At 46.3% G+C, this 22,499-nt stretch overlaps 1 protein-coding gene across 2 annotated transcripts in view; it reads left to right on the top strand.

Moving 5' to 3' along the window:
• LOC109904628 (ninein) overlaps positions 1-22,499 on the top strand; it is a 57,794-nt gene that overhangs the window by 30,599 nt on the left and 4,696 nt on the right. The window contains exons 11-28 of one of the 2 annotated variants that reach the window (XM_031787713.1): positions 299-461; positions 3,271-3,381; positions 3,592-3,681; positions 3,867-4,005; positions 4,588-4,712; positions 5,250-5,486; positions 5,639-6,915; positions 7,388-7,474; positions 9,090-9,159; positions 9,627-9,815; positions 11,039-11,155; positions 11,405-11,518; positions 12,006-12,152; positions 13,629-13,787; positions 13,909-14,049; positions 14,313-14,405; positions 17,651-17,749; positions 20,579-21,750. In XM_031787713.1, the coding sequence (XP_031643573.1) occupies positions 299-461; positions 3,271-3,381; positions 3,592-3,681; positions 3,867-4,005; positions 4,588-4,712; positions 5,250-5,486; positions 5,639-6,915; positions 7,388-7,474; positions 9,090-9,159; positions 9,627-9,815; positions 11,039-11,155; positions 11,405-11,518; positions 12,006-12,152; positions 13,629-13,787; positions 13,909-14,049; positions 14,313-14,405; positions 17,651-17,749; positions 20,579-20,644 (3,424 nt within the window). In that variant the 3' untranslated portion in view covers positions 20,645-21,750. Of the gene's footprint in view, positions 1-298; positions 462-3,270; positions 3,382-3,591; positions 3,682-3,866; positions 4,006-4,587; positions 4,713-5,249; positions 5,487-5,638; positions 6,916-7,387; positions 7,475-9,089; positions 9,160-9,626; positions 9,816-11,038; positions 11,156-11,404; positions 11,519-12,005; positions 12,153-13,628; positions 13,788-13,908; positions 14,050-14,312; positions 14,406-17,650; positions 17,750-20,578; positions 21,751-22,499 lie in introns of those variants that run through there. The other variant, XM_031787712.1, reaches the window with a different exon arrangement.

The raw sequence follows: 22,499 nt of genomic DNA, 5'->3' as shown, positions 1-22,499 counted from the left end.
GGCGGGCCGGGCGCCTGCAAGCTGACAGCGGTCGTCAGTTGAACGGTGTTTCCTCCGACAACCTTGGTGCATCTGGCTTCCGGGTTAAGCGAGCGGGTGTTTATGTTTCGGAGGATGCATGACTCGACCTTCGCCTCTCCGGAGCCCGTTGGCGAGTTGCAGCGATGAGACAAGATCGTAATCACGAAAAGGGGGTAGAAATGACAGCAAAATAAATTGGGGTGAATCTAAGGAATGGAGTCAAATGAAATGGGATCGAATTGAATGTTCCCCCCCCCCCCCTGTGTTTGTTCTGCAGGAAGCTGGAGCAGGAACACAGGGAGAAGCTGGTGTCTGTCAGGTCAGAGCTCATTAAAGAGATGGACCAGATTCAGCAGCAGAAAGAGAAACTGGAGGCAGAGATGGAGAAGATCAGAGACGACGAGACCTTCCTCAGAGATCACCTCTCACTCACTGTCAAGGTAACCAACACAGACCACCTTCCTATCACGGTCACAGTAACTAACACAGACCACCACTCACTCACGGTCACAGTAACTAACGCAGACCACCTAACACTCGCTCACTGTCACTGTAACTAACACAGACCACCTCTCACTCACTGTCATGGTAACTAACACAGACCACCACTCACTTACTTTCACGGTAACTAACACAGACCACATCTCACTCCCTCACGGTAGCTAACACAGACCACATCTCCCTCACGGTAACTAACATCAATAAGGATCTATCATGGTCAAAAACACACAAACATACTCGTGATGAGAGCACGACAGCACCGATTCCCCGTCAGAGGCTGAAAAGATTTGGCACGGCCCCTTAAATCCTCATAGAGTTCAACAGCTGCACCATTGAGAGCATCTTGACTGGCTGCATCACCGCCTGGTACGGCAACTGAAAAGCAGCCCACGGCAAGATGGTGATCATGGCCCAGTACATCACTGGGGCCCGAGTTCCCATGCCATCTAAGACCTCTATACCAGGGGGTGTCGGAGGAAGGTACAAACTCATTTAGACTCCAGCCACCCAATAAATAGACTGTTCTCCGTGCTACTGTCTGGAACCAACAGGAACCTGAACACCTTCTACACCCAAGCCATGACACTGCTACAAAGACACCCCAATACACTCACTCCACGTAACATATCCCATACATGCATACTGACGCCACATTTACCACAAACGTTGTTGTTGCTGCTGCTCTGTCTATCCTGTTGCCTAGTTACTTCACCCCTACCTATATGTCCAGTTGAAGTCAGAAGTTTACACTCACCTTAGCCAAATACATTCAAACTCCTTCTTTTTCACTATTCCTAACATTTAATTCAAGTAAAAATTCCCTGTCTTAGTTCAGTTAGGATCCCCACTTTATTTTAAGAATGTGAAATGTCAGAATAATAGTATAGAGAATGATTTATTTCAGCTTTTATTTCTTTCATCACATTGCCAATAGGTCAGAAGTTTACATACACTCAATTAGTATTTGGTAGCATTTCCTTTAAATTGTTTAACTTGGGTCAAATGTTTCGGGTTGCCTTCCACAAGCTTCCCACAATAAGTTGGGTGAATTTTGACCCCATTCCTCCTGACAGAGCTGGTGTAACTGAGTCAGGTTTGTAGGCCTCCTTGCTTTTTCAGTTCTGCCCACAAATGTTCTATAGGATTGAGGTCATGGCTTTGTGATGGCCACTCCAATACCTTGACTTTGTTGTCCTTAAGCCATTTTGCCTCAACTTTGGAAGTATGCTTGGGGTCATTGTCCATTTGGAAGACCCATTTGCGACCAAGCTTTAACTTCCTGACTGATGTCTTGAGATGTTGCTTCAATATATCCACAATTTTCCTCCCTCATGATGCTATCTATTTTGTGAAGTTCACCAGTCCCTCCTGCAGCAAAGCACCCCGACAACATGCTCCCACCCCCATGCTTCACGGATGGGATGGTGTTCTTTGGCTTGCAAATCTCCCACTTTTTCCTCCAAACATAACAATGGTCATTATGGCCTAACAGTTGTATTTTTGTTTCATCAGACCAGAGGACATTTCTCCAAAAAGTACCATCTTTGTCCCCATGTGCAGTTGCAAACCGTAGTCTGGCTTTTTTATGGCGGTTTTGGAGCAGTGGCTTCTTTCTTGCTGAGCGGCCTTTCAGGTTATGTCGATATAGGACTCGTTTTTACTGTAGGTATAGATACTTTTGTACCTGTTTCCTCCAGCATCTTCACAAGGTCCTTTGCTGTTCTGAGATTGATTTGCACTTTTCGCATCAAAGTACATTCATCTCTAGGAGACAGAAAGTGTCTCCTTCCTGAGCGGTATGACGGCTGCGTGGTCCCATGGTGTTTATACTTGCGTACTATTGTTTGTACAGATGAACGTGGTACCTTCAGGCGTTTGGAAATTACTCCCAAGGATGAACACATTTTTTTCCTGAGGTCTTGGCTGATTTCTTTTGATTTTCCCATGATGTCAAGCAAAGAGGCCCTGAGTTTGAAGGTAGGCCTTGAAATACATCCACAGGTTCACCTCCAATTGACTCAAATGATGTCAATTAGCCTATCAGAAGCTTCTAAAGCCATGATATAATTTTCTGGAATTTTCCAAGCTGTTTAAAGCCACAGTCAACTTAGTGTATGTAAACTTCTGACCCACTGGAATTGTGATACAGTGAAAGATAAGTTAAATAATCTGTCTGTAAACAATTGTTGGAAAAATTACTTTTCATGCACAAAGTAGACTTGCCAAAACTATAGTGTTTGGAGGGGTTGAAAAAAACGTTTTAATGACGCCAACCTAAGTGTATGTAAACTTCCAAATTCAACTGTACATATCCACCTCAATTACCGCGTATCCCTGCACATCAACTCAATGCTGGTACTTCCTGTATATAGCCGTGGCATTAGCTGGTACTTCCTGTATATAGCCGTGGCATTAGCTGGTACTTCCTGTATATAGCTGTGGCATTACTTGGTACTTCCTGTATATAGCTGTGGCATTACCTGGTACTTCCTGTATATAGCCGTGGCATTAGCTGGTACTTCCTGTATATAGCCGTGGCATTAGCTGGTACTTCCTGTATATAACCGTTTTAAAACTTTCCATCGTTGGCAAAGCACCCGTAAGTAAGCATTTCACTGTTAGTCTACACTTGTTGTTTGCTAAATATGTCATAACAAATATACACATTTTATTTGAACCCACACACTTAACCCTCACTCCTCACGGTTAACCCTCACTCCTCACGGTTAACCCTCACTCTAACTTCAGGAAAGTAGGTGTCTGGAGATGGAGCTGCTGGTCAGCACTGAGAAACTGTTGGTGGCAGAAAGCCAAGTCGGCGAACTGCAGAAGAACCTGGATAACATCCTGAAGGAGAAGGTAAAGACCTTTCTCTCCTGCAGTAATGTGTATTGACATTAACTGCTTTTGGGGCTAGCAGTCGCAAAGGGACCCATTTCAATAATATACATGTTACTGTAGTAGATGTCCATAGTAATCTGTCACACATTTTTCAGTTCTGCCTAATGGAATGAGACTATCTATTCTGAAGTATATGTCTGTAAGAAGTTCTGGTTCTGTTTTCCTCAGTTTGGAGATCTGGACCCGGGCAGTGCAGAGTTCTTCCTACAGGAGGAGCGTCTCGGACGGCTCCGCAGCAGCTATGAAGAACAGTGCCGGGTAAGGGGCAGGGGCACGCTGGGGCAGGGGCACGCCGGAACCAATTAATCATTAAAACTATCAGTCAATCCATCAATTAACTGTGAACATACTACTTCAGAGGTAGGTTGCCTATTTATTAAAAACATAAAATAATACTAATATTTATTTTGACAGATTTTTATTGTGGATGTGTTTTGAGACAGGAGCTACAGGATCGTATTGACGAGCTTCAAGCAGAACTGCAGGAGTACCACAACTTGGGCCGAACCTCTCAGCCCTGTCTCAAACCCTCGCTCTCCGAGGAGCTGGGGAGTACGAGTCCTGGCATGGAGTCAGACCCAGGTACATTGAAGCAGAACGTGTGTTTGGGGGGGGGGGTAGGTTCCGTCCCGTCCCGTCCCGTCCCAAATGGCACCTTATTTCCTATGTAGTGCACGTTTTTAGATACTCTGAAGGTCATAGGGCATGTCAGGGGACTTTCAGAGTAGACGTTTGCAGGGTATCTGAAGGTCATAGAGATGCTGCTTGAGCAAGGCAAGATGTTGAATTGTTCATCTTGATCACATAAATACTAGTTATTTGGATGCAAGGAGTTAAAAAGAAAATATATATTTTTTTTTTTAGATCAGTGATTTTTCCCAGTACAACAGCTATGTAGTCAAACACATTGATTAGCTAAAGAACATGAGAGCTTGTTAGTAGTTCCTTCCTCACCTGTCTGTTTGCCAGTGCAGCCAGAAGAGGACTGGCCATCCCTCTGAGCCTGGTTCCCCTCTAGGTTTCCTTCCTTCGAGGGAGTTTATCCTGGCCCCCGTACATCCTGCGTTGCTTGTTTGAGGTTTTATTCTGGGTATCTGTAAAAAAAACACAAAAAAACTTTGACATCTGCTGATGGGGAGAAAAAATGCATTTGATCATCCTCAGGCCTGGGCTTGGAGGAGGGCCAGCCATTGTTCAACATGAGTCTGGAGGCAGAGATGATGCTGGAGAGGCTGAAAGAGAAACACCTCCAAGAGATGGAGGAGCTACAGGCTCAGCTGGAGAGCAAGGTGACACTTAAATATCTAGCTGTGCTTCCACAGAATTTCCTAAAGCAATCCATATTTCACTGTGCCATTTTTACTTTATCAGAGACAGATTGGGTGTCGTTAGATGGGGCAGTCCCCACTCCTTTATCGGAGACAGATTGGGTGTCGCTAGATGGGGCAGTCCCCACTCCTTTATCGGAGACAGATTCGGTGTCGTTAGATGGGGCAGTCCCCACTCCTTTATCGGAGACAGATTGGGTGTCGTTAGATGGGGCAGTCCCCACTCCTTTATCGGAGACAGATTGGGTGTCGTTAGATGGGGCAGTCCCCACTCCTTTATCGGAGACAGATTGGGTGTCGCTAGGTGGGGCAGTCCCCACTCCTTTATCGGAGACAGATTGTGTGTGTGTGTGTGTGTGTGTGTGTGTGTGTGTGTGTGTGTGTGTGTGTGTGTACGCCAGGGTCAGCGGCTCTAACCACAAACCTGGGCCACACAGACCACACTGCATTGTTTTGTTCTGTTACAGCTGAATATGATTTATCCCTGTGCCATTACAGGTGAGTGAATTTGAGCAGAAGGTGGAGAAGCAGAAGACTGACCTGGAGACCCAGAAGGCAGCCTTGTCTCTGCACTTCATGGAGGAGATCCAGGCTCTACACGGTGAGATGTCCAGCAGCCAGAACAGAGCCCTGGAGCTCCAGGCCCAGCTAGATCAGGCAGAGGAGGAGCGGGCTGGCTTGGAGCAGAGGCAGGCTGGGGAGATGGAAGAGCTGGAGCAACAGCAAGAGGAGGAAGTGAGTAGAGGACTGTGTGACCCAGTTGGTTAAAGCATGGCACTTGCGGGGAATCATGGGTTCGATTCTTGCTGGGGCCGCCCATACAAAAATGTATGCGCTCAGTGATAAGTCTGGTAAATGGTGTATATTCCATTATTTGATTATATTAGGTGAGCAGCCTGGAGGAGCAGCTCCTGGAGGCCCGCACCCAGGCTGCCTCCCTGGGGGAGCAGCTCCTGGAGGCCCGCACCCAGGCTGCCTCCCTGGGGGAGCAGCTCCTGGAGGCCCGCACCCAGGCTGCCTCCCTGGGGGAGCAGCTCCTAGAGGCCCGCACCCAGGCTACCTCCCTGGAGGACCAGCTCCTAGAGGCCCGCACCCAGGCTGCCTCCCTGGAGGAGCAGCTCCTAGAGGCCCGCACCCAGGCTGCCTCCCTGGAGGAGCAGCTCCTAGAGTCCCGCACCCAGGCTGCCTCCCTGGGGGAGCAGCTCCTAGAGTCCCGCACCCAGGCTGCCTCCCTGGGGGAGCAGCTCCTAGAGTCCCGCACCCAGGCTGCCTCCCTGGGGGAGCAGCTCCTAGAGTCCCGCACCCAGGCTGCCTCCCTGGAGGAGCAGCTCCTAGAGGCCCACACCCAGGCTGCCTCCCTGGAGGAGCAGCTCCTAGAGGCCCACACCCAGGCTGCCTCCCTGGAGGAACAGCTCCTAGAGGCCCACACCCAGGCTGCCTCCTTGGAGGAGCAGCTCCTAGAGGCACAACAGGCGAAAGGTGAGTTGGGCCGGGACACAGAGATGCAGGAGCTAAGGAAACTACATGCCGCGGAACTCAACAAGCTGGACGAGGAGCACAAAGAGATCCTTTTGACCAGGATGGAAGAAGAGCGGGGGAAGCTACAGGAGGAGAGGGCGGAGGTGGAGATGAGGCTGTTGGAGGGGTGGGAGAGGGAGAAGCTGGAGTTGCAGCAGAGCCACGAGGAGACAGTGAAGGCTGGGATAGAGGAGGTGGAGATGAGACTCATGGAGGAGTGGGAGAGGGAGAAGGCTCAGTTGAACAAGCAGAGTAACGAGTCGCTGCAGACCATGTTAGAGGAGGCGATGTTACGACTAGTCAAGGAGCAGCAGAACAGGGAGGCCAGGCTCACTGAGCAGTGGGAGCTGGAACGAGCTCGGCTTCAGCAGTGTCGTGAGGCGGCTCTCCTCACAAGGTTAGCCGAGGAGCGCCTGAAGCAGCAGGAGGAGACTGAGAGGAGGCTGAGAGAGGACTGGGACAGGGAGAGACTCCAGCTGGAGGAGGAATATGAGGGGGTGTTTCAGGAGCGGCTGAAGGAGGAGAGGCAGAGCCTAAAGGAGGCCCACAGACGGGCCATGCAGGAACTGAGTGCCAAACACCATGAGGAGAGGGAACAGCTCAGCAGTCTACTGGATAAACTGCGGGAGGACATCGCTGAGAAGAGGTAAGACTGGCTAATTGAATCGGCTTGTAAACAATTTCCTTTGTTACATTGTTTAGGGTTTATGTCCAAGCATTGACTATTTGTCCATTACAAACCTGCATTCTTGATAAAAACCTTAAGCATGTTTACTTAATGTCAGTGTTGTGGTAGTAGAGACCTGTCTGGAGACCACATAGTGAGTGTCTCGGTCTTGTCTCTGTGTCGGATACATTTGTACTTGGCTTGGTCTCGGACAGTGTGGACTAGTCATTTCTTCCTGAGACAAACAATGTAAAAAGGTCATTGTCAGCTTCCATTTAGTCAGCGCATGAAACAGCTTCGCCAGGCTATATATATAAAAATCATTAAAGTAGTTTGCAATATCAGTGGGTTTTGTAATGAAACATGGTGCTGAGTTTGCCTTTTTGCCCCAAACTTTGTTTCATAGTACAGATCTTCTGTTCCTGACTTTGTTTTCCTCTGTTGGCTGTAGGCGTGAGGTGGGTTGCCTTGTAGAGGAGAACCTTTTACTCACACAGAAGATGTCAGCGCTGAAGGAAGACAGCCAGAAGGAGATGCTGTAAGAAACCTCATGTTCAAGGACATCAGTTTCCTGCTCCTGGGGACCATTTTAATTTAATTACCCTAGCAATCTTCCCTGGTGTAGTGGAGGTTAAATGCAGGTTACTCACCTTTTGCCCCGAAAAATGCATTGAAAGTATAGGGAGCACAACTTTCTTCACTAACTGCTGATCAGAGTTTATCCACTTTTTTTTTTTTTTTACCTCTAGGGGGTGTGGGAGGGTAGCGTCCCACCTGGCCAACATCCAGTGAAATTGCAGAGTGCCAAATTCAAAAACAGAAATACTCATTATAAAAATTAATAAAATATTAACTTCTTGTTAATCCAACCACTGTGTCAGATTTCAAAAAGGCTTTATGGCGAAAGCATACCATGCGATTATCTGAGAATGACAAATCATTACTTTAAAAAATATATATTTTTACCTTTATTTAACTAGGCAAGTCAGTTAAGAACAAATTCTTATTTTCAATGACGGCCTAGGAACAGTGGGTTAAGCTGCCTGTTCAGGGGCAGAACGACAGATTTGTACCTTGTCAGCTCGGGGGTTTGAACTTGCAACCTTCCGGTTACTAGTCCAACGCTCTAACCACTAGGCTACCCTAACGCCCCCATTACAAACAGTTACCAGCCAAGTAGAGGAGTTACATTTTATCGCTATTTCTGACTTGTGTATCACTTTGATGATCTTCATATGGTTGCACTCACAAGACTCCCGTTTAAATGTTTGTTTTGTTCGATAAAGTCCCTTAAATGTTCGCGTTTTGTTCAGTAATTCACAGGCTCAAAGGCAGTCAAAACAGGCAGATGAAAAATCTGAAAAGTCAGTAAAGTTCGTAGAAACATGTCAAACGATGTTTATAATTTAGTCATAAAAATCTATAATATTTCAACCGGACAAAAGCTTCGTCAATATAAAAGGAAAACAAGAAAGGCTCGCTCTCGGTCGCGTGCATGAAAAACCTCTGGGACACTGCAGTGTCCACTCACTCAGAGTGGTCTTACTCCCTAATTTTTCAGAATACAAGCCTGAAACCGTTTCTAAAGACTGTTGACATCTAGTGGAAGCCATAGGAAGTGCACTTTGAATCATAAGTCAATGGAATCCGTATAGGCAGTTAATGGAAAACTACAAACATAAATCCATCCAGGAAGTGGGATTTTTTTTCAGGTTTTTTTGACTGCATTTCAGTTCTGTTATACTCAGACATTATTTTAACAGTTTTAGAAACTTTGGAGTGTTTTCTATCCAAATCTGCTAATTATATTCTAATTATATTATATAATTATATGCATATCCTAGCTTCTGGGCCTGAGTAGCAGGCAGTTTAGGACACGCTTTTCATCCGGAGGTGAAAATACTGCCCCCTACCCTAATGAGGTTAACCACTACATCACTGCTAGCACTTACACACCTGATTCAACTAATCAGCTTATTAAGCCTTTGATTAGTGGAATGAGCAGGTGTGTTAGTGCTAGGGCAAAAACTAAGTCCCCAGGACCAGGACTGAAACACTGTTGTAGAGTATCGAAGCCCCGTAGTGTGGTACAATTTATATTTCACATTTCATTGGGTCGTTGAACTTGCACTTTTCTTCTCCCCCTATCTTAGCTTCAAACTGGAGCATTTCAGGAAGGAGAAGATTTCTGCGCAAAAGAAGGCAGAGCGTTTCAAGAGACAGGTAGGGCGGGAGTTTCAAGAGACTGGTAGGGCGGGAGTTTCAAGAGACGGGTAGGGCGGGAGTTTCAAGAGACGGGTAGGGCGGGAGTTTCAAGAGACGGGTAGGGCGGGAGTTTCAAGAGACGGGTAGGGCGGGAGTTTCAAGAGACGGGTAGGGCGGGAGTTTCAAGAGACGGGTAGGGCGGGAGTTTGACGAGACGGGTAGGGCGGGAGTTAACCAACTGACTTTATTAGCGATATTAATGTTAACCTTTGACTTGGTTCTAGGGGCTGTGCATTGCACTTGAGACCGTTGTTCCTTTGTGCTAACACGGCCAATACATGGCAACTGTAATAAATCTAGATCGGTGTCAGAAACATGCCATTTTTCTCTATATAGTGAACTACTTTTGACCAGGGAATAGGGTGCTATATAGGGTTCCATTTGGGACAACCCCTAAATCTGCACCACCACCCCCCCCCCCGTAGATCTCAGTGCTTCGTCTCCGCAGTCAGCAGCTGGAGGATGAGAACGGACTGCTGTCGGAGAAGAACGCCCAGAATGCAGCAGGAGTGGAGGGGTTGAGCCAGCAGCTGGGGGAACTGCTCAGACAGAGTGAGAGACAGGAAGCTGTCAGAGACCAGCAACGTACCGTACCGGAGGATGAGAGGATGAAGGTAAATGATGAGTAGGTGGATGGTTCAGGATTTTGGCAGTGAAGCCCTTATGAACTTCACAGAGTCGGGTGAAGTCGTGGCAAACTCAGTCCCGGGGGGGGGGGGGGGTCTGACGGTTGGCTCTCGGTGGGGGGGTCTGACGGTTGGCTCTGGGGGGGGGGTCTGGCGGTTTGCTCAGGTGGGGTGGGGGGGGTCTGACGGTTGGCTCCCGGTGGGGGGGTCTGACGGTTGGCTCCGGGGGGGTGGGGGGGGTCTGACGGTTGGCTCCCGGTGGGGGGGTCTGACTGTTGGCTCCGGGGGGGGGGGTCTGACGGTTGGCTCCCGGTGGGGGGGTCTGACGGTTGGCTCCGGGGGGGTGGGGTGGGGGGGGTCTGATGCGAGGAGTGATGTCTGAGTTCAGTATGAAAGAAGTTAGAAGTAGGTTGACAAGCAAATGCTTATCTAGATAAAAAAATGGCACGAGTCCATCTCACTCTGGGGAAGTTTATCAAGTACTTTATTGACCAGATCCCCAAACTATCTCTTTAAGGCTTTTGATTGTCGTCACGTCCTGTTTCTTAATTCATCTTTGCTCGATTCCTCCTTGTTCTTCTTCCTAAAAAAATTCATTGGACAAGATTACAACATTTCCCTGCTCTCTGGTTTTCCTCTCCGATCCGTTTTAAGGAGGAAATGAGGATAGGGGACTGGATAAATAGGACCCCAATCGCTTGTTCTCTAACGACTTGTTCTCCTGTATCAGATGGCAGTGTGTGTGTCTGCCCTGGAGGCGGAGCTAACCAACGCTGTGGAAGAGACTGTACTACTATTGGCTAACGACTTGTTCTCCTGTATCAGATGGCAGTGTGTGTGACTGCCCTGGAGGCGGAGCTAACCAACGCTGTGTGGAAGGGACAGTACTACTATTGGCTAACGACTTGTTCTCCTGTATCAGATGGCAGTGTGTGTGACTGCCCTGGAGGCGGAGCTAACCAACGCTGTGGAAGGGACTGTACTACTATTGGCTAACGACTTGTTCTCCTGTATCAGATGGCAGTGTGTGTAACTGCCCTGGAGGCGGAGCTAACCAACGCTGTGTGGAAGGGACAGTACTACTATTGGCTAACGACTTGTTCTCCTGTATCAGATGGCAGTGTGTGTGACTGCCCTGGAGGCGGAGCTAACCAACGCTGTGTGGAAGGGACAGTACTACTATTGGCTAACGACTTGTTCTCCTGTATCAGATGGCAGTGTGTGTGACTGCCCTGGAGGCGGAGCTAACCAACGCTGTGGAAGGGACTGTACTACTAGAGGAGGGCAAGGCCCAGCTGGTGCTACAACTCAATACCCTCAGAGATAAGGTGAGATGTGAGCAGATGATAAACATTATGTAGTAAAAATCAAATATAATAATTTAACTCACTTTTTAAAAATGTGTCTTCAACTTTTATTTATCCAGGTTAGTTTAGTATTTTGCAAGAGAAACCTACTAGCAGTTTCTGTATATTATATACAGTATGTTACACATGGATGCAGGGGTTTCGGTACATTATGGTTAAAGTGGTTATACGGTACATAAAACCACACTTCTTCACTGTGTCCACCTGTAGGTAGCTAAGATGGGGGCTGTAGAGTGCCGGCTCTCCTCCCTCCTGCAGGAGCGCAAGGCTTTGGAAAAACAAACCCAGGGATTACGTAACCAGCTAGCCAAGTCTCAGGAGAGGGTAAGGATGCTCTGGTTCAGTCGGGGCAACCTTTTACACTGCCTGGCCAATAGTAGTGCACTGTTATAGGGAATAGAGGGTGTCTTTTGGGACATACCCACTTCAACCACTTATGACACAGTAATGATCTACAATTAAAATAGTTACTGCTTTCATTCAATATCATCATCATTTATAACGTACAGTATATTCTGCGTGTGTCAAGCCAAAGACACACTTCAACGACAATTAAGTATTTCTAATTAATTATGCAAAAATTCACTAATATTATGACTCCTGTTGATTTGTGTGTTTAGTCAATATGCTTTGCAGTGTCAGCCAGTATTCATGTAAAGTTCCCAAGTTTCCAAGAAATCCTGGTTGGAAGATTCCTGAATCACAAGGGAATAATCAGGAAATCCGGATTCCTCCTCCAACCAGGTTTTCTGGAAAAACTGGGAATTTAAAGGAAAGTTAGGGGAATTTTGACCAAGGTGGTTTCTTTCAGAACCAGGTGTTGGAGGAAAGCCTGCAGTCTGTTGACCTCCAGAGCGCCCGTCTCAAGTCAGACCTCCGCGTGTCACAGCAAGAGAAGGACGCCCTCAAACAGGAAGTGATGTCACTGCACAAACAGCTGCAGAACGGCAACGACAAGGTGAGGACTACTATGATGACACATTGATTGGCTGGTTTCTGGTTGGTTGGCTGGCTGGCTGGTTTCAGGTTGGTTGGCTGGCTGGCTGGTTTCAGGTTGGTTGGTTGGCTGGCTGGTTTCAGGTTGGTTGGTTGGCTGGCTGGTTTCAGGTTGGTTGGTTGGCTGGCTGGTTTCAGGTTGGTTGGTTGGCTGGCTGGTTTCAGGTTGGTTGGTTGGCTGGCTGGCTTCAGGTTGGTTGGTTGGCTGGCTTCAGGTTGGTTGGTTGGCTGGCTGGCTGGCTTCAGGTTGGTTGGTTGGCTGGCTGGCTGGCTTCAGGTTGGTTGGTTGGCTGGCTGGCTGGCTTCAGGTTGGTTGGTTGGCTGGCTGGCTGGCTTCAGGTTGGTTGGTTGGCTGGCTGGCTGGCTTCAGGTTGGTTGGTTGGCTGGCTGGCTGGCTTCAGGTTGGTTGGTTGGCTGGCTGGCTGGCTTCAGGTTGGTTGGTTGGCTGGCTGGCTGGCTTCAGGTTGGTTGGTTGGCTGGCTGGCTGGCTTCAGGTTGGTTGGTTGGCTGGCTGGCTGGCTTCAGGTTGGTTGGTTGGCTGGCTGGCTGGCTTCAGGTTGGTTGGTTGGCTGGCTGGCTGGCTTCAGGTTGGTTGGTTGGCTGGCTGGCTGGCTTCAGGTTGGTTGGTTGGCTGGCTGGCTGGCTTCAGGTTGGTTGGTTGGCTGGCTGGCTTCAGGTTGGCTGGTTGGCTGGCTGGCTTCAGGTTGGTTGGTTGGCTGGCTGGCTTCAGGTTGGTTGGTTGGTTGGCTGGCTGGCTTCAGGTTGGTTGGTTGGTTGGCTGGCTGGCTGGCTTCAGGTTGGCTGGTTGGTTGGCTGGCTGGCTTCAGGTTGGCTGGTTGGTTGGTTGGCTGGCTTCAGGTTGGCTGGCTGGCTTCAGGTTGGCTGGCTGGCTTCAGGTTGGCTGGCTGGCTTCAGGTTGGTTGGTTGGTTGGTTGGCTGGCTGGCTTCAGGTTGGTTGGCTGGCTGGCTGGCTTCAGGTTGGTTGGCTGGCTGGCTTCAGGTTGGCTGGCTGGCTGGCTTCAGGTTGGCTGATTGGCTGGCTGGCTTCAGGTTGGCTGATTGGTTAGTTGATTGGCTGGCTGGCTTCAGGTTGGCTGATTGGTTAGTTGATTGGCTGGCTGGCTTCAGGTTGGTTGATTGGCTGGCTGGCTGGCTTCAGGTTGGTTGATTGGTTAGTTGATTGGCTGGCTGGCTTCAGGTTGGTTGATTGGTTAGTTGATTGGCTGGCTTCAGGTTGGTCAGTTCTAATCATTCTATTTCTCTAATCACTATAACGAATGGTGGTTCGGTTGCTATAGAAATACTCAAACGGCCATCCAGTCAAATTGCTGCGGTTTGAGCAGCTTGGTCCCTTATAGTATATTTCTATGGGTCAGAGAATGCTCAAGTCTCTCAGCTGATTTGTTATTGTGACGTCTGATGGGTTTTCCTGAATCAGAACCAGGTTCTGGAGATGGCCCTGCACTCCAGCGGATACCAGAGCCAGCAAAAGAAGCTGTACCAGGATGAGCTTGCCAGGCTGGTGGAACAGGAACAGCAGCAGCTGAGGCAGGAGAACGAGAGGCTGACCATGGAGCTCCACCACACCAGGGAAAAGGTGAGCTTACAGAGGAAGGGATCGATGATGTCTCAAGATCTTTTACAGTTTGAGGCTTAGAAGAGAGTGGTACACCCTGCGTATGAATAACTCTTTCAAACCCTGGATCATCTCCTCACAGCTGGAGGCAGCCATCTTAACCGTGAAACAGCAGAAACAGCAGGGCCAGTCCAGCGTGGGGAAGACTGTGGAACAGGAGAAGACTGCTCTGAAGAGAGAGCTGGACGTGATGCATCAGGAGCTACTCTCTGCTCAGAACAAGGTCATCTAACAGGAGGAGCTACTCTGACCCCTGCTCTGATTGGTTGGCTAGCTAGCTAGCTGATTGTATTGGTTGAGTTACATTTTCCCTCTACACCAATAGTATCGACCTGTATAGAAAAGGGAAGCTTACCTCCACATATAATTCACAAGAAACTTGTATTCCTGAAGCAGTCAGCTTTTGACATTGTCTGTTTGTAAAAGATGCGTCTTTCCTTGTTATCTGATAGTCTTGTGTGCCCGGCGTGATGGTGTGGTTTACAGGTGTGTGAGGTTCAGCGAGAGCTGGACAGTCTACGTCAGGAGAATGAGGGGCTGAAGACTCAACAGGCTCCACTACAGGCCTGGCTTCTGGAGGTCGGTTCTCTGCCAACCTTCCCTAACTTCTCTCTCACTTGTACTCTGGACTTTAGTCTACCTGTCAAACACCTGTCCTCTTTTTTTAAATGTCACCTTTCTCCCTCTTCCTTACTCTTCTGTAATCTCTTATATAAACAGTGAAAATAAAAATAAATGTTTTTAACACCAATAATTTTCCAGAAACACTATAAAAGTTTTCCGAACACTGGTGCCTCCTGTCCCCTCTTTAACACAGCCTCTATCCATCTGTCTCTGTCTATCCCTCCCACCCTACATTATGTCCCCTGTCTCTACTCTCTCCAAATCTCTCTTTTTTCTCTCATGTCTCTCTCCCGGCTCGCTCTCCTCCCTCCGTCTCTCTCCCCCGACTGTCACTCTCAAACTAAAAATAGTTCCCTCACAGTTCCACAAGCAGTTGTTACAACAACAAGAATATAGCTTCAAGAGTTTTGTCCAGATACTGGTGGATTCTACTAATATACGAATGGATGTCCTGATCAGAGAGGTCCAGGACGTGAAGAACAGTTTTTAGTTCTCCCAGGGTCAGCTCAATGAGTTTAAACAGGATGACAGTAATATGTAAGTCATTGAGAGAGGACATCAGTTCTGTATGTGAATCCATGATAACAATGACGGAGAAATCCGATTTTTATCTTGAGGGACAATCAAGGCAGAACAACATGGTTGTGGACAGAATTGCAGAATCTCCACATGAGACCTGGACTGAGTCTGAGAACAAAGTGAGGGAAATGATCTTAGAGACACTGAAGGTGGACCACTGGAAGATTGAGGAGGTCTGACAGGACTGGAAAACCCACCACAGGCCCAGGTGGCAGGCCCAGGTGGCAGGCCCAGGTGGCAGGCCCAGGTGGCAGGCCCAGGTGGCAGGCCCAGGCCGATAGTGGTCAAGTTCCTGAGGTTCAAGGACAAGGTAGCTGTTCTGGAAAGAGACGACAACTTGAGAGGAACGTACATCTTCCTCAACGAGGACTATCCTGAAGCTGTGCGCCAGAAGAGGAAAGAACTGATCCCAGACATGAAAGCTGCCAATGGAGACATTGCTTACACCCTCTATGACAGACTCATTGTCCACCCGACCTCCCAGAAGCCTGGAAGGAATGAGAGAACCAAGCCTATGGCTTCAATCCCGCAGTGCGCGCACACACACCCACACACACACACACCAACTGTTTAATGTATGTTTTTTCTATTGCCTTGTTTGCTCTTTTCCATATTGTTTCTGATAAGCTACCCAGGAAAGGTCTAAAAAAAAATTGCCCAAATTAATCAAATGTATTTATATAGCCCTTCGTACATCAGCTGATATCTCAAAGTGCTGTACAGAAACCCAGCCTAAAACCCTAAACAGCAAGCAATGCAGGTGTAGAAGCACGGTGGCTAGGAAAAACTCCCTAGAAAGGCCAGAACCTAGGAAGAAACCTAGAGAGGAACCAGGCTATGTGGGGTGGCCAGTCCTCTTCTGGCTGTGCCGGGTGGAGATTATAACAGAACATGGTTAATATATGTAGCCTTAGAAATAAGGTTCATGAAATCAATAGTATTAGTCTGAAAATATTATAGGTTCATGAAATCAATAGTATTAGTCGGAAAATATTCAGACCCCTTCCCCTTTTTCACATTTTATGGTTACAGCCTTATTCCAAAAATGTACACACAATACCCCATAATGACATCACAATACCCCATAATGACATCACAATACCCCATAATGACATCACAATACCCCATAATGACATCACAATACCCCATAATGACATCACAATACCCCATAATGACATCACAATACCCCATAATGACATCACAATACCCCATAATGACATCACAATACCCCATAATGACATCACAATACCCCATAATGACATCACAATACCCCATAATGACAAAGTAAAAACAGGTTTTTAGAAAAATGTTGCATATTTATAAAACAAATAACTTATTTACATAAGTATTCTGACCCTTTGCTATGAGACTGTAAATTGAGCCCGGGTGCATCCTGTTTCCATTGGTCATCCTTGATGTTTCTACAACTTGATTGGAGTTCATCTGTGGTAAATTCATTTGATTGGACATGATTTGGAAAGGATAAGGTCTAAATAAGGTCCCACAGTTGTCAGAGCAATGTCAGAGCAAAAACAATGCCATGAGGAAGATGGAATTGTCCGTAGAGCTCTGAGGAAGGGCACCAGAAACATTATGCGTCATTGAAGGTTCCCAAAGACCACAGTGGCCTCCATTATTCTTAAATGGAAGAAGTTTGGAACCACCAAGACTCTTCCTAGAGCTGGCCGCCCGTCCAAACTGAGCAATCGGGGGAGAAGGACTTTGGTCAGGGAGGTGGTCACTCTGACAGAGCTCTAGTTCCTCTGTGGAGATGGGAGAACCTTCTAGAAGGACAACCATCTCTGCAGCACTCCACAAATCAGGCCTTTATGGTAGAGTGGCCAGACGGAAGACACTCCTCAAAAAATGGCATACGATGATATGCTTGGAGTTTGTCAAAAGCACCCTAAAGGACTCCCAGACCTTGAGAAAGGTACAAGAACGGTGACTGTTTGAGGTTGTGGACAGGTGTCGTTTATACTGATAACAAGTTCAAACAGGTGCCATTAATACAGGTAACGACAGGGAGGGAGAGAGGGGGGGGGGGTACTGTAGATTACATGTATCTTGGCCAGGTCGCAGTTGTAAATGAGAACTTGTTCTCAACTAGCCTACCTGGTTAAATAAAGGTGTTCTCAACTAGCCTACCTGGTTATATAAAGGTGTTCTCAACTGGCCTACCTGGTTAAATAAAGGTGTTCTCAACTTGCCTACCTGGTTAAATAAAGGTGAAATAAAAAACAAGTGGAGGAGCCTCTTAAAGAAAAAGTTACAGGTCTGTGAGAGACATAAATCTTGCTTGTTTGTAGGTGCCCGAATACTTATTTTCCACCATAATTTGCAAATAAATTCATAAAAAATCATACAATTTTTTTCATAGTTGAAGTGTACCTATGATGAAAATTACAGGCCTCATCTTTTTAAGTGGGAGAACTTGCACAACTGGTGGCTGACTAAATAATTTTTTAACCACTGTGTTGTGTTGGACCCAAATAAGACTAGTTGTCGCTAATGAGATCCTATCAAATCCTCCATCTCTTTCCTTGACTGTCCTGTCGCTCCTCTCTCTCCTGACTCCTCATTATCTCTTCTTCTCCTAACAATCATCCTTGTCTCTCTAGGCCCAGCTGGGTGGTCTGCTGCCCCCCTCCCCTCGCAGGATGCCTGGTGAGTGGAGAGGACAACACTGCGAGAACGACCACAACCCAGAGAACATACAGGTAGGAGAGATCAGGGCTACCCATCACATCCTGTAGCAGGCTAATCACATCCTGTAGCAGGCTAATCACATCCTGTAGCAGGCTAATCACATCCTGTAGCAGGCTAATCACGCCTCTAACTGAAACTCTATCCTCGGATCTCCTTCTTGTTCTTTGACTCAATCAATGCAGCTGACATATTTGGTGATCTACAATCTAGCACTTAGTATACAGTATCTTCACCCTCACGGTGTTCAACAGCTATTTACTGCTACTGTCACACTTTATACACTGTCCATTCTACAGCTCTTCATCATATCCTGTTGATTATGGGAATACCTGACTCTTCTTATCTGCCTTGATTTCACTCTGATGGGACCTGAACCACAAACACCTTGATTACATTATTATAGGAACTGAAACACAGACACCTTGATTTTATTATTATTATTATTATTATTAATATTATTATTATTATTATAGGAACTGAACCACAGACACCTTGATTATATTATTATAGGAACTGAACCACAGACACCTTGATTATATTATTATAGGAACTGAACCACAGACACCTTGATTATATTATTATAGGAACTGAACCACAGACACCTTGATTATATTATTATAGGAACTGAACCACAGACACCTTGATTATATTATTATAGGAACTGAACCACAGACACCTTGATTATATTATTATAGGAACTGAACCACAGACACCTTGATTATATTATTATAGGAACTGAACCACAGACACCTTGATTATATTATTATAGGAACTGAACCACAGACACCTTGATTATATTATTATAGGAACTGAACCACAGACACCTTGATTATATTATTATAGGAACTGAACCACAGACACCTTGATTATATTATTATAGGAACTGAACCACAGACACCTTGATTACATTATTATAGGAACTGAACCACAGACACCTTAATTATATTATTATTATAGGAACTGAACCACAAACACCTTACAAAATGTCCCTCCATTTTCACTTTGGGGAATATAAATGTTTGAAAATAGAAGTGAGGATTGAAATGCCTCTTTTTTTGGGGGGGGGGGGGTTCTGTAGCTGTGACATTTTGTCCTGGTTTCATCACCACACCCACGGCCTTGCCATCTTCATGTTTTCTCACGTGTGTGTGTGTGTGTGTGTGTTTTCTAGTGTGTGTTTTCTAGTGTGTGTTTTGTAGTAGGGCTGACCCCATTTAGTCGACTGGTCGATAGGCTGTTGGTCAACCAAGATTCTTTCGTCGAGCAGTCGCAATATATTTTTTGTTTTCATGGTCCACCAAACACCTGTGGAATAATCCATTGTGAAGGCCACTGGGATGGTACAGTCCATCACTCTAAGAAATTGCATATGGTTATATTATGTAAAAAAAATTATGGTGTAACACTAATAAATAATATTATTTTTTATAACAAATGTGCTCTCTCCCTCTCGCTGTGTTTCTGGAACATAATATTCAGTGCGCCGTAAAATTGACGACTTTCCCTTTGTTGCCATGGTAAGCAGCATGTTGGGATTGAGACCAGGAGGCGGCAGCAGCAGCGGAAACAAGGAAACAGCCCTTAGCCGAATTGTCCCAAAAAAATTTGAGGAGAGAGAATCCCAATTTGAATTTGTTCTAGAATCAATCAGTCTAACATGCTGCCCAGACCGCTCGCGCGTCCGGCATCGTACGCATGTTGAGTTTGTTCACCCACACCGGACGTGATGAGGACACGCAGGTTGGAGTGTGGACCTCGGTTCAATCACCCACGTGGGTATATGCTCCTAAAAACCAATGAGATGGTAGAGGCGGGACTTGCAGCGCGTCAAGCGTCACAAATAGAACCAAGTTCTCTTAGTGTTTACACTGGTCCAAATGGTCAGAGAAAATATTGTAATCTAACAGCAACTGTTTGGCACACACATACTCACACAACGCTTCCTCCTCTACTTTCTGTTTACTTGATCACCAGTAGTTTCATGAACTTAAGTCAAATGTCTTCCACAGATCTGACTTCCCCCTCCGGAGCATTCGGCCGTTTTCCAGTTTGTTGTTCACGTCATCCACATCTATTTTGCTGTCAAGTGTTACGACGTTCGGCTTTTGTTCTAATTTATTGACGTGGTTATGATGGGCTGTAGGTCCGGCGTCGCATGTACGCCATGCTTACATGTTTTGTGTGAAGAGAGCGAGTGAGGGAATAGGCACAAAAAAAAGAGTTCCTTAACAAATGAGGGATTTCAATAACAGAACTTTTCAGTCCGTAAAACAAGTAAGAAACTAAATGGCTGTAATGATGTGGCAGCTTCGGCATGGACAGGAAAATAAACACTTACTGTGCTGTGATGCCTTTTCTCTGCAGTAGGGAGGAGAGCGAGACGATGCGTCTCAGTCACACAGGCACTAGCTCTTCTTCTTTTACCAGTGTGATCATCGGGCTCGAGTCCATTTGTGTGATCAAAGAAATATCAGACAAGCGCGCTGCATATGTAGGTGATTTGATTCAAACACACAGGGTGTGTGTAAGTTTAAACATTTCGACCAATAGATTGTTCGTAGGAACAGGACGGCCCTCGTCGACCAATATTATTTTTTATTTTTCTTGTCTGGGACAGCCGTAGTGTGTGGGGGAGTGTACGTTCTGGGTTTGGTTGTGTTTCCTCTAGATTCACCATGTCTGTCACTTTCTATTCTGGTGGGGGTTGGTGCTCCGATTGCACAGCTAAAGCCGAGTTAATTGCATAGCCCTGCCTTGAGAAGGTTAAAGGACTAGACTAGAGGCCTGGATTGGGGGGGGGGGGTGATCCCTGGTGAAGTGTACCTGCCTTCTCTCTCCAGGGTGCTGCAATGCCAGAACAGAGGGCCGCTCATGCAGACAGCTACCGGAGGATCGGTGGACTCTGACTGACAGCAGCTTGGCAGTTTCAAACATCCCCTATTCTGGTTTCCTTTACTTTCCGTCTGTCCCCCTCACCTAACCCCAGCCCCACCTGATTCTCCAAGACTCATCTCCCCTCACCTGGTCGTTTCTAACTCCCTCCAAACCTGTCCTCCTCACCTAACCCCAGCCCCCAACCTAATCCTCCAGGAATTCCCTGAATTTCCCCATATCCCACTTCGTTTGTTACTCTGCCTTCCGTCCTTATAGGAGATGACCAGTGATCTGAATGGGGTGTTAGATACAGCTCAGTGTAAGGGGGTGTGTAATGAGTGTATGCATCCACTAGGTGGCGTATGAGAGTAAAACAGGCTAGTCTTTTGTTATTTTCCTCATCAAAGTGCTTTCTTAAGCTCTTAGCAGTAGGTGAACTGTTGAGTCAAACAAAGGTTCATGAAATATGCTCTGATTGCAGTAGATTCCTTGTTCCAACAATCTATTATGTGAAATATTTTTCACGTTATTTCATATTGATATTTTTTGGCCCTTAAACCCACATCACCAATATCAACTGATTTTTGATTTTTGTTTATCTTTGTCACATACGATTTTAATAAACTTTTGTTGGTGAACATGCTCACCTCTCACTACAGGTACGGGTATATCTGAAAGTACTGTGGTTTATTGTAAACTGGACCTGTTTATTACCAACAGTATTGAACTCGAAAGGACCAACAACAGTTTTGATTGTAAAACAAATGTACAGTAGTATTTGTTAGTATTGTCACTATGGTTCTTCGGGATCTTTGATAGTCCAGACTGAACTCAGAATAATAAGATCCAGGTGGTATCAGGGTCTTCTAGATAATGTCAAACCAGTTTTATTCTCTATTGCTCTGTGTGCTTCTGTTTCGTAAATTTTTATTTTAATTAGCGTATTGTATTTCACTTTTTGTAGAATGTTTAATTAATTTTTTTACGTTTCTGGATCAACAAGTTGGAAAATTATAATTTAATATTTATTAATTTGTTTTTATCCATTTTATTTCGCTGTGATGTCACTTTTTCAATAAATGCACTACGATGTATTTCACTGGAAAGAATCAAGAGAAATAAAGCATTTCGTTTTTGATTTTGGTGTTCCGTGGCTGCCTTCCTTGGCGTTATATCACATGTTCTGACGGTTTCCTCTCTGATTGTCCTGTTGAAACACATCTTTGCTATTGTAAGAATATATTACCACATAGAAGACCAATCAGTTTTCTACACCTATTTGCCAGCTATGAGCAAGAAGCCGTAGTTTGTAGGTACTAAATGGCACGGGTGTGAGGCCCGAGAGGAAGTGCAGAGCCAGCAAACCGTGCCAATATATCCGCCAAACACTGGCTTCGAGGGCATTACTTTTATACAACGGGTTACCAACATATTCAAATAATGATTTACCTATTTTCATTAATCTTATTTTGATACATTTATTCATAGCATTTCACTCTTCCACAAGATGTAGTCCCGAAACAAATCTATGGTTGCTACCCAAGCCGGCTGGTTATTCCTAGGTTCCGTTCCGTTGCCAGAGATGCGACCCAGTCGTTCAGTCTTATGTTCTGTATCTACGGACGAGACTCAGTTGTTCAGTCTTTTATGTTCTGTATCTACGGACGAGACCCAGTCGTTCAGTCTTTATGTTCTGTATCTACGGACGCGACCCAGTCATTCAGTCTTTATGTTCTGTATCTACGGACGCGACCCAGTCGTTCAGTCTTTATGTTCTGTATCTACGGACGCGACCCAGTCGTTCAGTCTTTATGTTCTGTATCTACGGACGCGACCCAGTCGTTCAGTCTTTATGTTCTGTATCTACGGACGCGACCCAGTCGTTCA

This window comes from Oncorhynchus kisutch, linkage group LG14, assembly GCF_002021735.2.
Source record: "Oncorhynchus kisutch isolate 150728-3 linkage group LG14, Okis_V2, whole genome shotgun sequence".
Classification (NCBI taxonomy): domain Eukaryota; kingdom Metazoa; phylum Chordata; class Actinopteri; order Salmoniformes; family Salmonidae; genus Oncorhynchus; species Oncorhynchus kisutch.
Note: the sequence above shows the minus strand (reverse complement) of the source record. Positions and strands in the feature narration are given on the sequence as shown.